The sequence below is a fragment of the Scyliorhinus torazame genome, chromosome 1, assembly GCF_047496885.1.
Source record: "Scyliorhinus torazame isolate Kashiwa2021f chromosome 1, sScyTor2.1, whole genome shotgun sequence".
NCBI lineage: Eukaryota > Metazoa > Chordata > Chondrichthyes > Carcharhiniformes > Scyliorhinidae > Scyliorhinus > Scyliorhinus torazame.
In genome coordinates, this window is record NC_092707.1 from 19,294,897 (window position 1) to 19,309,748 (window position 14,852).

General features: G+C 62.0%; 1 protein-coding gene across 1 annotated transcript in view; it reads left to right on the plus strand.

Moving 5' to 3' along the window:
* Positions 1–669: 669 nt before the first annotated feature.
* The window catches only part of LOC140430856 (tricarboxylate transport protein, mitochondrial-like), a 181,945-nt gene continuing 167,762 nt past the window's right edge, over positions 670–14,852 (plus strand). Inside the window, exon 1 of the mRNA XM_072466029.1 lies at positions 670–785. Coding sequence (XP_072322130.1) covers positions 670–785 — 116 coding nt within the window. The remainder of the gene's footprint in view (positions 786–14,852) is intronic.

Consider the following 14,852-nt stretch of genomic DNA (forward strand, 5'->3'; position numbering starts at 1 on the left):
AGGGCAATTTTGGACACTAAGGGCAATTTATCATGGCCAGTCCACCTAACCTGCACATCTTTGGACTGTGGGAGGAAACTGGATCACCCGGGGGAAACCCACGCAGACACTGGGAGAACGTGCAGACTCCGCACAGACAGTGACCCAGCCGGGAATCGAACCTGGGACCCTGGAGCTGTGAAGCAATTGTGCTAACCACAATGCTACCGTGCTGCACTTGCTGGTCGTCCCGGAATCACACTAGGTAAGCCACTTAGAGATAGTAGACTACTGGTACCATGTCGTGTTAATCACCCTGGGGTAACATGGACTGCAAAAAAAGTAGACTCCAAACTTTGATAGTGCAATACGCTTTATTGAACTTGTTAAGCAGTGCACACAGTTTGCTGTGGGTTTGACACTCTACTAATCTAAGCGTGCTTACTATAACTAACTAGACCAGACTAGCTCTGAGCCATGTGTAGAAGGTGCTAACTGATATATATACCCCCTGACTGTCTCTACAGTTGTCACCAGTGGAAAGAGGCAGTGTTGATGCCTTGTGTGTTTTATAGTGAGACCACCTTCTAGTGTTCTTCCTGGTGATTGGTTGTGTTCTGTCCTGTTATTGGCTGTACTGGGTGTCGGTCACTGCCTGTCTGTATCCCATAATGTGCATGAGTGCATATCATGACACCTGGTACCCCAGTCGTCCCGTTCCTGCTTGTGTATTATGAATTGGCTAGTACTATTAAAAACATTGGATATACTCAAAAGACAATTCAGTTAATTGGATATACTCAAAAGTCAGTTAAATTGTAATCAGCCATGATTACTTGTAATGACAAAAGCTGGTTCTTCTGGCATCAAAAGATCTATTTGAGGTGCTTCATCAGCTGCCTTTTTGCTGTGACAATAGCTGCATCTTTTTTTGTTTTACTCCATAATACAAAACAACAGTTAGTTTAATTTAACTGCAGTTATCTGGATTTGCTTTGGGGTCGATGTTACTTGTGGCAATTGAGGAATTACTTTCAAATTGAAGAATCTTTCCTGTGTCCTCTCCAAGATCAGAAGTCACTTCATTATTTAGCCAAAATATGGCAGTTTTTCAGTAAGAACCTTTATCGACTGTCTGCCAAAGGACACTCTGTACCTTGTGTACCTTATCAGCACAGAATATCCCCAAGGACTGTGTTGGTTTCTGGCATTGTTTGGTGGTCGTCTAGGTGCGGAAGATGGTAGTCAGCTTTTTTTAGATGAAATTGTACCTAGTGTATAATGTGACGCTAGGTAGCCAGCTCTATTCATTGTGCCCTTTGGTCAGCCTGTTCCTCCGCCTGTTTCTGAAACCTTCCTTTCAGTAAAAACCATTTTGAGGATCTCCCAATTTCAGTCATATTGTACGTCCTACACTAGGTGGCAGCGTTTTCCACACTTTCTCTCCTCACTGGTAGCAATCAATTATCAGCTTCCCTCGAACTGCAGCTGTTTCTCAGGACTTGCACTACGTGATGCCCCCGAAAGTTGAATTACTGTTGTATCATGTTCTGACCAAACTGTCCTCTGGTAGATTCACTCCTGTATCACACTATTGGATCACGCTCAAATGTTTTTTCTTTCAAGCAAGACTCCAGGGAGAGGGATTCTGGCAACAGATTAGGCCGAGATAGCTGACTGTCCTACTAACAGCCAAACAATGGAAATTTATGGCATAGAGGGAGGCCATTCGGCCCATTTCCATGCCAGCTAACCATCACCATTCCGATTAACTCCGTTTCGAGCGCAGGCTGTAGCCCTGTACGTTGCAACACAAATCCCAAAATATGATTTCTGCTTATTCGGGTGGTGACTTCCAGCACCTCACACCAGCTCTGGGTGAAAACAATACCCCACTCTTAGCCATACTATCTATTTTATTCTCTTTGTAGCTCCAGCGACCAGCCTATTTTACAGGATAGAGGCTGATCTGATCCCCGCACCTCCCCTGATATCCTTTGCCTCCCTTGTTGGTCAAAGCTACTCCATCTTTCTCATGCCCACAGCCTGGAGCTTCCTGCAGTAACACTTACTGCTCCTCTGCAGTGGTTATCTGGTATGGGGACCAGCTAGCAGTCGACATTGAGCACTGTACTGCTGGCAGTGTGGTGAACCACTATTTTATTGTAAGTACTGTTCTTGCTTATGGTTCTTACTGTTTGTTACATGTCTGGGTTTGTCCCTGCTGGCTCTGCCCCTCAGGCTCAAGTATAAAGGTAGCTAACCTCCAGCCCTGCCCTCATTTTGGGACCGGCTGCCAGCAGGTATCTTAAGCTGATTAAAGGGGAGAAGGAGGGGGGGGGGGGGGAGGGAGTGGGAGAGGGGGAGAAAGAGGGGGGGGGGGGGGGAGTGGGAGAGGGGGAGAAAGAGGGAGGGGGGGGAGAGGGAGAGGGGGAGAGAAGAGGGAGGGGGGGGGAAAAAGAGGGAGGGGGGGGAAAAAGAGGGAGGGGGGGGAAAAAGAGAGAGGGAGGGAGGGAGGGAGGGGGGGAAAAAAAGAGAGAGGGAGGGAGGGGGGGAGGGGGGGAAAAAAAGAGAGGGAGGGAGGGGGGGAAAAAAAGAGGGAGGGGGGGAAAAAAAGAGGGAGGGAGGGAAAAAGGGAGGGAGGGAGGGGGGGGAAAAAAGAGGGAGGGAGGGAAAAAGGGAGGGGGGGAAAAAAAGGGGAGGGAGGGAGGGGGGGAAAAAGGGAGGGAGGGGGAAAAAAAGAGGGAGGGAGGGAGGGGGAAAAAAAGAGGGAGGGAGGGAGGGGGAAAAAAAGAGGGAGGGAGGGAGGGGGAAAAAAAGAGGGAGGGAGGGAGGGGGAAAAAAAGAGGGAGGGAGGGAGGGGGAAAAAAAGAGGGAGGGAGGGGGGGAAAAAAAGAGGGGGGAGGGGGGGGAAAAAAAGAGGGAGGGAGGGAGGGAGGGGGGAAAAAAAGAGGGAGGGAGGGGGGGAAAAAAAGAGGGAGGGAGGGAGGGAGGGGGGAAAAAAAGAGGGAGGGAGGGGGGGAAAAAAAGAGGGAGGGAGGGGGGGAAAAAAAGAGGGAGGGAGGGAGGGGGGGAAAAAAAGAGGGAGGGAGGGAAAAAAAGAGGGAGGGAGGGAGGGAGGGGGGGAAAAAAAGAGGGAGGGAGGGAGGGAGGGGGGGAAAAAAAGAGGGAGGGAGGGAGGGAGGGGGGGAAAAAAAGAGGGAGGGAGGGAGGGAGGGGGGAAAAAAAGAGGGAGGGAGGGAGGGAGGGGGGAAAAAAGAGGGAGGGAGGGAGGGAGGGGGGGGGAAAAAGAGGGAGGGAGGGAGGGAGGGGGGAAAAAAAGAGGGAGGGAGGGAGGGAGGGGGGAAAAAAAGAGGGAGGGAGGGAGGGGGGGGGGGAAAAAAGAGGGAGGGAGGGGGGGGAAAAAAGAGGGAGGGGAGGGAGGGGGGGGGAAAAAGAGGGAGGGAGGGAGGGGGGGAGGGGGGGGAAAAAGAGGGAGGGAGGGAGGGAGGGGGGAAAAAAAGAGGGAGGGAGGGAGGGAGGGGGGGGAAAAAAAGAGGGAGGGAGGGGGGGGAAAAAAGAGGGAGGGAGGGGGGGAAGAGGGAGGGAGGGAGGGAGGGGGGAAAAAAGGAGGGAGGGAGGGAGGGGGGGGAAAAAAGAGGGAGGGAGGGAGGGAGGGGAAAAAAAGAGGGAGGGAGGGAGGGAGGGAGGGGGGGGGAAAAAGGAGGGAGGGAGGGAGGGAGGGGGGGGAAAAAGAGGGAGGGAGGGGAGGGAGGGGGGGGGAAAAAAAGAGGGAGGGAGGGAGGGAGGGGGGGGGAAAAAAGAGGGAGGGAGGGAGGGAGGGGGGGGAAAAAAGAGGGAGGGAGGGAGGGAGGGGGGGGGAAAAAAAGAGGGAGGGAGGGAGGGTGGGAGGGAGGGGGGGGAAAAAAAGAGGGAGGGAGGGAGGGAGGGGGGGAAAGAGGGAGGGAGGGAGGGAGGGGGGGGAAAGAGGGAGGGAGGGAGGGGGGGGAAAGAGGGAGGGAGGGAGGGGGGGGGAAAGAGGGAGGGAGGGAGGGAGGGAGGGGGAAGAGGGAGGGAGGGAGGGGGGGGAAAAAAAGAGGGAGGGAGGGAGGGAGGGGGGGAAAAAAAGAGGGAGGGAGGGAGGGAGGGAGGGGGGGAAAAAAAGAGGGAGGGAGGGGGGGAAAGAGGGAGGGAGGGAGGGAGGGGGGGGAAAGTGGGAGGGGGGGAAAGAGGGAGGGGGGGAGGGGAGGGGGGGGGGAAAAAAGAGGGAGGGAGGGAGGGAGGGGGGGGGAAAAAGAGGGAGGGAGGGAGGGGGGGGAAAAAAGAGGGAGGGAGGGAGGGAGGGGGGGGGAAAAAGAGGGAGGGAGGGAGGGGGGAAAAAAGAGGGAGGGAGGGGGGGAAAAAAGAGGGAGGGAGGGAGGGAGGGGGGGGAAAAAATGAGGGAGGGAGGGAGGGAGGGAGGGGGGGGAAAAAAGAGGGAGGGAGGGAGGGAGGGGGGGAAAAAAAGAGGGAGGGAGGGGGGGGAAAAAAGAGGGAGGGGGGGAAAAAAGAGGGAGGGAGGGAGGGGGGGGAAAAAAGAGGGAGGGAGGGTGGGAGGGGAAAAAAGAGGGAGGGAGGGAGGGAGGGAGGGGGGGAAAAAGAGGGAGGGAGGGAGGGAGGGGGGGGAAAAAAAGAGGGAGGGAGGGAGGGAGGGGGGGGAAAAAAGAGGGAGGGAGGGAGGGAGGGGGGGGAAAAAAGAGGGAGGGGGGGGAAAAAAGAGGGAGGGAGGGAGGGGGGGGAAAAAAGAGGGAGGGAGGGAGGGAGGGGGGGAAAAAAAGAGGAGGGAGGGAGGGAGGGGGGGAAAAAAGAGGGAGGGAGGGAGGGAGGGGGGGAAAAAAGAGGGAGGGAGGGAGGGAGGGGGGGGGGAAAAAGAGGGAGGGAGGGAGGGAGGGGGGGGGAAAAAGGGAGGGGGGGGAAAAAGAGGGAGGGAGGGAGGGGGGGGGAAAAAGAGGGAGGGAGGGAGGGGGGAAAAAAGAGGGAGGGAGGGGGGAAAAAAAGAGGAGGGAGGGGGGAAAAAAGAGGGAGGGAGGGAGGGAGGGGGGGGAAAAAAGAGGGAGGGAGGGAGGGAGGGGGGGGAAAAAAGAGGGAGGGAGGGAGGGAGGGGGGGAAAAAAAGAGGGAGGGAGGGAGGGAGGGGGGGAAAAAAGAGGGAGGGAGGGAGGGAGGGGGGGGAAAAAAGAGGGAGGGAGGGAGGGAGGGGGGGGAAAAAAGAGGGAGGGAGGGAGGGAGGGAGGGGGGGGAAAAAAGAGGGAGGGAGGGAGGGAGGGAGGGGGGGAAAAAAGAGGGAGGGAGGGAGGGAGGGAGGGGGGGAAAAAAAGAGGGAGGGAGGGAGGGAGGGGGGAAAAAAAGAGGGAGGGAGGGAGGGAGGGGGGGAAAAAAGAGGGAGGGAGGAGGGGGGGAAAAAAGAGGGAGGGAGGGAGGGGGGGGAAAAAAGAGGGAGGGAGGGAGGGAGGGGGGGGAAAAAAAGAGGGAGGGAGGGAGGGGGGGGGGGAAAAGAGGGAGGAGGGGGGGGAAAAAAGAGGGAGGGAGGAGGGAGGGGGAAAAAGAGGGAGGGAGGGAGGGAGGAAGGGGGTAAAAAAGAGGGAGGGAGGGAGGGGGGGGAAAAAAGAGGGAGGGAGGGAGGGGGGGAAAAAAGAGGGAGGGAGGGGGAAAAAGAGGGAGGGAGGAGGAGGGGGGGAAAAAAGAGGGAGGGAGGAGGGAGGGGGGAAAAAAGAGGGAGGGAGGGAGGGAGGGGGGGAAAAAGAGGGAGGGAGGGGGGGGAAAAAAGAGGGAGGGAGGGAGGGGGGGGAAAAAAGAGGGAGGGAGGGAGGGGGGGGGGAAAAAAGAGGGAGGGAGGGAGGGGGGGGAAAAAAGAGGGAGGGAGGGAGGGGGGGGGAAAAAGAGGGAGGGAGGGAGGGAGGGGGGGGAAAAAAGAGGGAGGGGGGGGAAAAAAAGAGGGAGGGAGGGGAGGAGGGGGGGGAAAAAAAGAGGGAGGGAGGGAGGGGGGGAAAAAAAGAGGGGGAGGAGGGAGGGGGGGGAAAAAAGAGGGAGGGAGGGAGGGGGGAAAAAAGAGGGAGGGAGGGAGGGGGGGGAAAAAAGAGGGAGGGAGGGAGGGGGGGGAAAAAAGAGGGAGGGAGGGAGGGGGGGGAAAAAAAGAGGGAGGGAGGGAGGGGGGGGAAAAAAAGAGGGAGGGAGGGAGGGGGGGGGAAAAAAGAGGGAGGGAGGGAGGGGGGGGGAAAAAAGAGGGAGGGAGGGAGGGGGGGAAAAAAGAGGGAGGGAGGGAGGGGGGAAAAAAAGAGGGAGGGAGGGAGGGGGGGGGGAAAAAAAGAGGGAGGGAGGGAGGGAGGGGGGGGGAAAAAAAGAGGGAGGGAGGGAGGGAGGGGGGGGGGAAAAAAGAGGGAGGGAGGGAGGGGGGGGGAAAAAAAGAGGGAGGGAGGGAGGGAGGGAGGGGGGGGAAAAAAAGAGGGAGGAGGGAGGGAGGGGGGGGAAAAAGAGGGAGGGAGGGAGGGAGGGGGGGAAAAAAAGAGGGAGGGAGGGAGGGGGGGGAAAAAAAGAGGGAGGGAGGGAGGGAGGGGGGGAAAAAAGAGGGAGGGAGGGAGGAGGGAGGGGGGGAAAAAAAGAGGGAGGGAGGAGGGAGGGAGGGGGGGGAAAAAAAGAGGGAGGGAGGGAGGGAGGGGGGGAAAAAAGAGGGAGGGAGGGAGGGAGGGGGGGGAAAAAAAGAGGGAGGAGGGAGGGAGGGGGGGGAAAAAAGAGGGAGGGAGGGAGGGAGGGGGGGGAAAAAAGAGGGAGGGAGGGAGGGAGGGAGGGGGGGGAAAAAAGAGGGAGGGAGGGAGGGGGGGGGGGAAAAAAAGAGGGAGGGAGGGAGGGAGGGGGGGGAAAAAAGAGGGAGGGAGGGAGGGAGGGGGGGAAAAAAAGAGGGAGGGAGGGAGGGAGGGGGGGAAAAAAAGAGGGAGGGAGGGAGGGAGGGGGGGAAAAAAGAGGGAGGGAGTGAGGGAGGGGGGGGAAAAAAGAGGGAGGGAGGGAGGGAGGAGGGGGGGAAAAAAAGAGGGAGGGAGGGAGGGAGGGAGGGGGGGAAAAAAAGAGGGAGGGAGGGAGGGAGGGGGGGGAAAAAAAGAGGGAGGGAGGGGGGGGGAAAAAAAGAGGGAGGGAGGGAGGGAGGGAGGGGGGGAAAAAAAGAGGGAGGGAGGGAGGAGGGAGGGAGGGGGGGAAAAAAAGAGGGAGGGAGGGAGGGAGGGAGGGGAAAAAAAGAGGGAGGGAGGGAGGGAGGGAGGGGAAAAAAGAGGGAGGGAGGGAGGGGAGGGAGGGGGGGGAAAAAAAGAGGAGGGAGGGAGGGAGGAGGGGGGGGGAAAAAAGAGGGAGGGAGGGAGGGGGGGAAAAAAGAGGGAGGGAGGGAGGGAGGGGGGGAAAAAAAGAGGGAGGGAGGGAGGGAGGGGAAAAAAAGAGGGAGGGAGGGAGGGAGGGGGGGGAAAAAAGAGGGAGGGAGGGAGGGAGGGGGGGGGAAAAAGAGGGGAGGGAGGGAGGGAGGGGGGGGAAAAAGGGAGGGGGAGGGAGGGGGGGAAAAAGAGGGAGGGAGGGGGGGGGAAAAAGAGGGAGGAGGGAGGGAGGGAGGGGGGGGAAAAAGAGGAGGGAGGGGGAGGGGGGAAAAGAGGGAGGGAGGAGGGAGGGGGGAAAAAAGAGGGAGGGAGGGAGGGAGGGGGGGGAAAAAAGAGGGAGGGAGGGAGGGAGGAGGGGGGGGAAAAAAGAGGGAGGGAGGGAGGGAGGGAGGGGGGGAAAAAAGAGGGAGGGAGGGAGGGGGGGGAAAAAAAGAGGGAGGGAGGGAGGGAGGGGGGGGAAAAAAAGAGGGAGGGAGGGAGGGGGGGAAAAAAGAGGGAGGGAGGGAGGGAGGGAGGGGGGGAAAAAAGAGGGAGGGAGGGAGGGAGGGGGGGAAAAAAGAGGGAGGAGGGAGGGAGGGGGGGGAAAAAAAGAGGGAGGGAGGGAGGGAGGGAGGGGGGGGAAAAAAGAGGAGGGAGGGAGGGAGGGAGGGGGGGGAAAAAAGAGGGAGGGAGGGAGGGAGGGAGGGAGGGGGGGAAAAAAGAGGGAGGGAGGGAGGGAGGGAGGGGGGGAAAAAAAGAGGGAGGGAGGGAGGGAGGGAGGGGGGGGAAAAAAAGAGGGGAGGGAGGGGGGGGAAAAAAAGAGGGAGGGAGGGAGGGAGGGAGGGGGGGGAAAAAAAGAGGGAGGGAGGGAGGGGGGGGAAAAAAGAGGGAGGGAGGGAGGGAGGGAGGGGGGGGGGAAAAAAGAGGGAGGGAGGGAGGGAGGGAGGGGGGGGGAAAAAAAGAGGGAGGGAGGGAGGGAGGGGGGGGAAAAAAAGAGGGAGGGAGGGAGGGAGGGGGGGGAAAAACAGAGGAGGGAGGGAGGGAGGGGGGGAAAAAAAGAGGGAGGGAGGGAGGGAGGGGGGGGAAAAAAAGAGGGAGGGAGGGAGGGAGGGAGGGGGGGAAAAAAGAGGGAGGAGGGAGGGGGGGGGAAAAAAAGAGGGAGGGAGGGAGGGGGGGGGAAAAAAAGAGGGAGGGAGGGAGGGGGGGAAAAAAGAGGGAGGGAGGGAGGGAGGGGGGGGAAAAAAGAGGGAGGGAGGGAGGGAGGGAGGGGGGGGGAAAAAAGAGGGAGGAGGGAGGGAGGGGGGGAAAAAAGAGGGAGGGAGGGAGGGAGGGGGGGGAAAAAAGAGGGAGGGAGGGAGGGAGGGGGGGGAAAAAAGAGGGAGGGAGGGAGGGGGGGGGAAAAAAGAGGGAGGGAGGGAGGGAGGGGGGGAAAAAAAGAGGGAGGGAGGGGGGGGGAAAAAAGAGGGAGGGAGGGAGGGAGGGGGGGGAAAAAAGAGGGAGGGAGGGAGGGGGGGAAAAAAAGAGGGAGGGAGGGAGGGGGGGGAAAAAAGAGGGAGGAGGGAGGGGGGGGAAAAAAGAGGGAGGAGGGAGGGGGGGGAAAAAAGAGGGAGGGAGGGAGGGAGGGGGGAAAAAAGAGGGAGGGAGGGAGGGAGGGGGGGAAAAAAGAGGGAGGGAGGGAGGGAGGGGGGGGAAAAAAAGAGGGAGGGAGGGAGGGAGGGAGGGGGGGGAAAAAAGAGGGAGGGAGGGAGGGAGGGGGGGGAAAAAAGAGGGAGGGAGGGAGGGAGGGGGGGGGGGAAAAAAAGAGGGAGGGAGGGAGGGGGGGAAAAAAGAGGGAGGGAGGGAGGGAGGGGGGGGAAAAAAAGAGGGAGGGAGGGAGGGAGGGAGGGGGGGGGAAAAAAAGAGGGAGGGAGGGAGGGAGGGGGGGGAAAAAAGAGGGAGGGAGGGAGGGAGGGGGTGGAAAAAAAGAGGAGGGAGGGAGGGAGGGAGGGGGGGAAAAAAAGAGGGAGGGAGGGAGGGAGGGGGGGGGAAAAAAGAGGGAGGGAGGGAGGGAGGGGGGAAAAAAAGAGGGAGGGAGGGAGGGGGGGGAAAAAGAGGAGGGAGGGAGGGAGGGAGGGGGGGGAAAAAAAGAGGGAGGGAGGGAGGGGGGGGAAAAAAGAGGGAGGGAGGGAGGGAGGGGGGGGGAAAAAAAGAGGAGGGAGGAGGGAGGGGGGGGGAAAAAAAGAGGGAGGGAGGGAGGGGGGGGGGAAAAAAAGAGGAGGGAGGGAGGGAGGGGGGGGAAAAAAAGAGGGAGGGAGGGAGGGAGGGGGGAAAAAAGAGGGAGGGAGGGAGGGAGGGAGGGGGGGGAAAAAAGAGGGAGGGAGGGAGGGAGGGAGGGGGGGGAAAAAAGAGGGAGGGAGGGAGGGAGGGAGAAAAAAGAGGGAGGGAGGGAGGGGGGGGAAAAAAAGAGGGAGGGAGGGAGGGAGGGGGGGGAAAAAAAGAGGGAGGGAGGGAGGGAGGGGGGGGAAAAAGAGGGAGTGAGGGAGGGAGGGAGGGGGGGGAAAAAAGAGGGAGGGAGGGAGGGAGGGGGGGGGAAAAAAGAGGGAGGGAGGGAGGGAGGGGGGGGGAAAAAAGAGGGAGGGAGGGAGGGAGGGAGGGGGGGAAAAAAAGAGGGAGGGAGGGAGGGAGGGAGGGGGGGGGAAAAAAAGAGGGAGGGAGGGAGGGGGGGGGAAAAAAGAGGGAGGGAGGGAGGGAGGGAGGGGGGGAAAAAAAGAGGGAGGGAGGGAGGGGGGGGAAAAAAAGAGAGAGGGAGGGAGGGAGGGAGGGGGGGGAAAAAAAGAGGGAGGGAGGGAGGGAGGGGGGGGGGGGAAAAGAGGGAGGGAGGGAGGGAGGGAGGGGGGGGAAAAAAGAGGGAGGGAGGGAGGGGGGAAAAAAGAGGGAGGAGGGAGGGAGGGGGGGGGAAAAAAGAGGGAGGGAGGGAGGGAGGGGGGGAAAAAAGAGGGAGGGAGGGAGGGAGGGGGGGGGGGGGGAAAAAGAGGGAGGGAGGGAGGGTTGGGGAAAAAAGAGGGAGGGAGGGAGGGAGGGGGGGGAAAAAAGGAGGGAGGGAGGGAGGGAGGGGGGGAAAAAAGGTGGGAGGGAGGGAGGGGGGGAAAAAAGGGAGGGAGGGAGGGAGGGGGGGGAAAAAAGGAGGGAGGGAGGGAGGGAGGGGGGGGAAAAAAGGAGGGAGGGAGGGAGGGAGGGGGGGGAAAAAAGGAGGGAGGGAGGGGGGGAAAAAAGGAGGGAGGGAGGGGGGGGAAAAAAAGGAGGGAGGGAGGGAGGGAGGGAGGGGGGGAAAGAAAGAGGGAGGGAGGGAGGGGGGGAAAAAAGAGGGAGGGAGGGAGGGAGGGGGGGGAAAAAAAGAGGGAGGGAGGGAGGGAGGGGGGGGAAAAAAAGAGGGAGGGAGGGTTGGGGAAAAAAAGAGGGAGGGAGGGAGGGAGGGGGGGGAAAAAAGGAGGGAGGGAGGGAGGGAGGGGGGGGAAAAAGGAGGGAGGAGGGAGGGGGGGAAAAAAGGAGGGAGGGAGGGAGGGGGGGGAAAAAAGGAGGGAGGGAGGGAGGGAGGGGGGGGAAAAAGGAGGGAGGGAGGGAGGGAGGGGGGGGGAAAAAAGGAGGGAGGGAGGGAGGGGGGGGAAAAAAGGAGAGAGGGAGGGAGGGAGGGGGGGAAAAAAAGAGGGAGGGAGGGGGGGAAAAAAAGAGGGAGGGAGGGAAAAAAGAGGGAGGGAAAAAAAGAGGGAGGGAGCGAGGGAAAGAGGGAGGGAGGGAAAAAAAGAGGGAGGGAGGGAGGGGGGGGGAAAAAGAGGGAGGGAGGGAGGGAGGGGGGGGAAAAAGAGGGAGGGAGGGAGGGAAAGAGGGAGGGAGGGAAAAAAAGAGGGAGGGAGGGAGGGAAAGAGGGAGGGAGGGAAAAAAAGAGGGAGGGAGGGAGGGAGGGGGGGGAAAAAAGAGGGAGGGAGGGAGGGAAAGAGGGAGGGAGGGAAAAAAAGAGGGAGGGAGGGAGGGAGGGGGGGGAAAAAAAGGGAGGGAGGGAGGGAGGGGGGGAAAAAAAGAGGGAGGGAGGGAGGGAGGGGGGGGAAAAAAAGGGAGGGAGGGAGGGGGGGGAAAAAAAGAGGGAGGGAGGGAGGGAGGGGGGGGAAAAAAGAGGGAGGGAGGGAGGGAGGGGGGGGGAAAAAAGAGGGAGGGAGGGAGGGGGGGGGAAAAAAAGAGGGAGGGAGGGAGGGGGGGGAAAAAAAGAGAGGGAGGGAGGGAAAGAGGGAGGGAAAAAAAGAGGGAGGGAGGGAAAGAGGGAGGGAGGGAGGGAAGAGGGAGGGGGGGAAAAAAGAGGGAGGGAGGGAGGGGGGGGAAAAAAGAGGGAGGGAGGGAGGGAGGGGGGAAAAAAAGAGGGAGGGAGGGAGGGGGGGGAAAAAAAGAGGGAGGGAGGGAGGGAGCGAGGGGGGGGAAAAAAAGAGGGAGGGAGGGAGGGAGGGGGGGGAAAAAAAGAGGGAGGGAGGGAGGGAGGGGGGGGGGAAAGAGGGAGGGAGGGAGGGGGGGAAAAAAGAGGGAGGGAGGGAGGGGGGGGAAAAAAAGAGGGAGGGAGGGAGGGGGGGAAAAAAAGAGGGAGGGGGGGGAAAAAAAAGAGGGAGGGAGGGAGGGGGGGGAAAAAAAGAGGGAGGGGGGGAAAAAAGAGGGAGGGGGGGAAAAAAAGAGGGAGGGGGGGAAAAAAAGAGGGAGGAGGGAGGGGGGGAAAAAGAGGGAGGGAGGGAGGGAGGGGGGGGGGAAAAAGAGGGAGGGGGGGGGAAAAAAGAGGGAGGGGGGGGGGAAAAAAAGAGGGAGGGGGGGGGAAAAAAGAGGGAGGGAGGGGGGGGGGGAAAGAGGGAGGGAGGGGGGGGGGAAAAAAGAGGGAGGGAGGGAGGGGGGAAAAAAAGGGAGGGAGGGAGGGGGGGAAAAAAAGAGGGAGGGAGGGAGGGAGGGGGGGGAAAAAAAGAGGGAGGGAGGGGGGGAGGGGGGAGAAAAAGAGGGAGGGAGGGGGGGAGGGGGGAGAAAAAAGAGGGAGGGAGGGAGGGGGGGGGAAAGGAGGGAGGGAGGGGGGGGGAGAAAAAAAGAGGGAGGGAGGGAGGGGGGGGAAAGAGGGAGGGAGGGAGGGGGGGGGGAAAGAGGGAGGGAGGGAGGGGGGGGAAAAAAGAGGGAGGGAGAGAGGGGGGGGGAAAAAGAGGGAGGGAGGGAGGGAGGGGGGGGAAAAAGAGGGAGGGAGGGGGGGGGGAAAGAGGGAGGGAGGGAGGGGGGGAAAAAAAGAGGGAGGGAGGGGGGAAAAAAGAGGGAGGGAGGGAGGGGGGGGGGGGAAAAAGAGGGAGGGAGGGGGGGGAAAAAGAGGGAGGGAGGGAGGGAGGGAGGGGGGGAAAAAGAGGGAGGGAGTGGGGGAAAAGAGGGAGGGGGGGGAAAAAAGAGGGAGGGAGGGAGGGAGGGGGGGGGGAAAAAGAGGGAGGGAGGGAGGGGGGAGAAAGAGGGGGGAAAAAAGAGGGAGGGAGGGGGGGAGAAAGAGGGGGGAGAAAAAAGAGGGAGGGAGGGGGGGGAGAAAGAGGGGGGGAGAAAGAGGGGGGGGGGGAGAAAGAGGAGGGGGGGGGGAGAAAGAGGAGGGGGGGGGAGAAAGAGGAGGGGGGGGGAGAAAGAGGAGGGGGGGGGGAGGAGGGGGGGGGGGAGAAAGAGGAGGGGGGGGGAGGAGAAGAGGAGGGGGGGGAGGAGAAGAGGAGGGGGGGGAGGAGAAAGAGGAGGGGGGGGAGGGAGGAAAGAGGAGGGGGGGGGAGGAGAAGAGGAGGGGGGGGGAGAGAAAGAGGAGGGGGGGGGAGGAGAAGAGGAGGGGGGGGAGGAGAAAGAGGAGGGGGGGAGGAGAAGGGAGGGGGGGAGGAGAAAGAGGAGGGGGGGGGAGGAGAAAGAGGAGGGGGGGGGAGGAGAAAGAGGAGGGGGGGGGAGGAGAAAGAGGAGGGGGGGGGAGGAGAAGAGGAGGGGGGGGAGGAAGAAGAGGAGGGGGGGGAGGAGAAAGAGGAGGGGGGGGAGAAGGAGGAGGAGGAGGGGGGAGAGGAGGAGGAGGGGGGGGAGAAGGAGAGGAGGAGGGGGGGAGAAGGAGGAGGAGGAGGGGGGGAGAAGGAGGAGGAGGAGGGGGGAGAAGGAGGAGGAGGAGGGGGGGAGAAGGAGGAGGAGGAGGGGGGGAGAAGGAGGAGGAGGAGGGGGGGAGAAGGAGGAGGAGGTAGGGGGGGAGAGGAGGAGGAGGAGGGGGGGAGAAGAGGAGGAGGGGGAGAAGGAGGAGGAGGGGGGGAGAAGGAGGAGGAGGAGGGGGGGAGAAGGAGGAGGAGGAGGGGGGGAGAAGGAGGAGGAGGAGGGGGGAGAAGGAGGAGGAGGAGGGGGGGAGAAGAGGAGGAGGAGGGGGGGAGAAGGAGGAGGAGGAGGGGGGGAGAAGGAGGAGGAGGAGGGGGGGAGAAGGAGGAGGAGGAGGGGGGGAGAAGGAGGAGGAGGAGGGGGGGAGAAGGAGGAGGAGGAGGGGGGGAGAAGGAGGAGGAGGAGGGGGGAGGAAGGAGGAGGAGGAGGGGGGAGAGAAGGAGGAGGAGGAGGGGGGGAGAGGAGGAGGAGGAGGGGGGGGAGAAGGAGGAGGAGGAGGGGGGGAGAAGGAGGAGGAGGAGGGGGGGAGAAGGAGGAGGAGGAGGGGGGGGAGAAGGAGGAGGAGGAGGGGGGGAGGAGGAGGAGGAGGGGGAGAGAGGAGGAGAGGAGGGGGGGGAAGGAGGAGGAGGGGGGGGAGAAGGAGGAGGAGGAGGGGGGGAGAAGGAGGAGGAGGAGGGGGGGAGAAGGAGGAGGAGGAGGGGGGGAGAAGGAGGAGGAGGAGGGGGGGAGAAGGAGGAGGGGGGGGGAGAAGGAGGAGGAGGAGGGGGGGAGAAGGAGGAGGAGGAGGGGGGGAGAAGGAGGAGGAGGAGGGGGGGAGAAGGAGGAGGAGGAGGGGGGGAGAAGGAGGAGGAGGAGGGGGGGAGAAGGAGAGGAGGAGGGGGGGAGAAGGAGGAGGAGGAGGGGGGGAGAAGGAGGAGGAGGAGGGGGGGAGAAGGAGGAGGAGGAGGGGGGGAGAAGGAGGAGGAGGAGGGGGGGAGAAGGAGGAGGAGGAGGGGGGGGAGAAGGAGGAGGAGGAGGGGGGGAGAAGGAGGAGGAGGAGGGGGGGAGAAGGAGGAGGAGGAGGGGGGGAGAAGGAGGAGGAGGAGGGGGGGAGAAGGAGGAGGAGGAGGGGGGGAGAAGGAGGAGGAGGAGGGGGGGAGAAGGAGGAGGAGGAGGGGGGAGAAAGGAGGAGGAGGAGGGGGGGAGAAGGAGGAGGAGGAGGGGGGGAGAAGGAGGAGGAGGAGGGGGGGAGAAGGAGGAGGAGGAGGGGGGGGAGAAGGAGGAGGAGGAGGGGGGGAGAAGGAGGAGGAGGAGGGGGGAGAGAGGAGGAGGAGGAGGGGGGGAGAAGGAGGAGGAGGAGGGGGGGAGAAGGAGGAGGAGGAGGGGGGGAGTAGGTGGAGGAGGTGGGGGG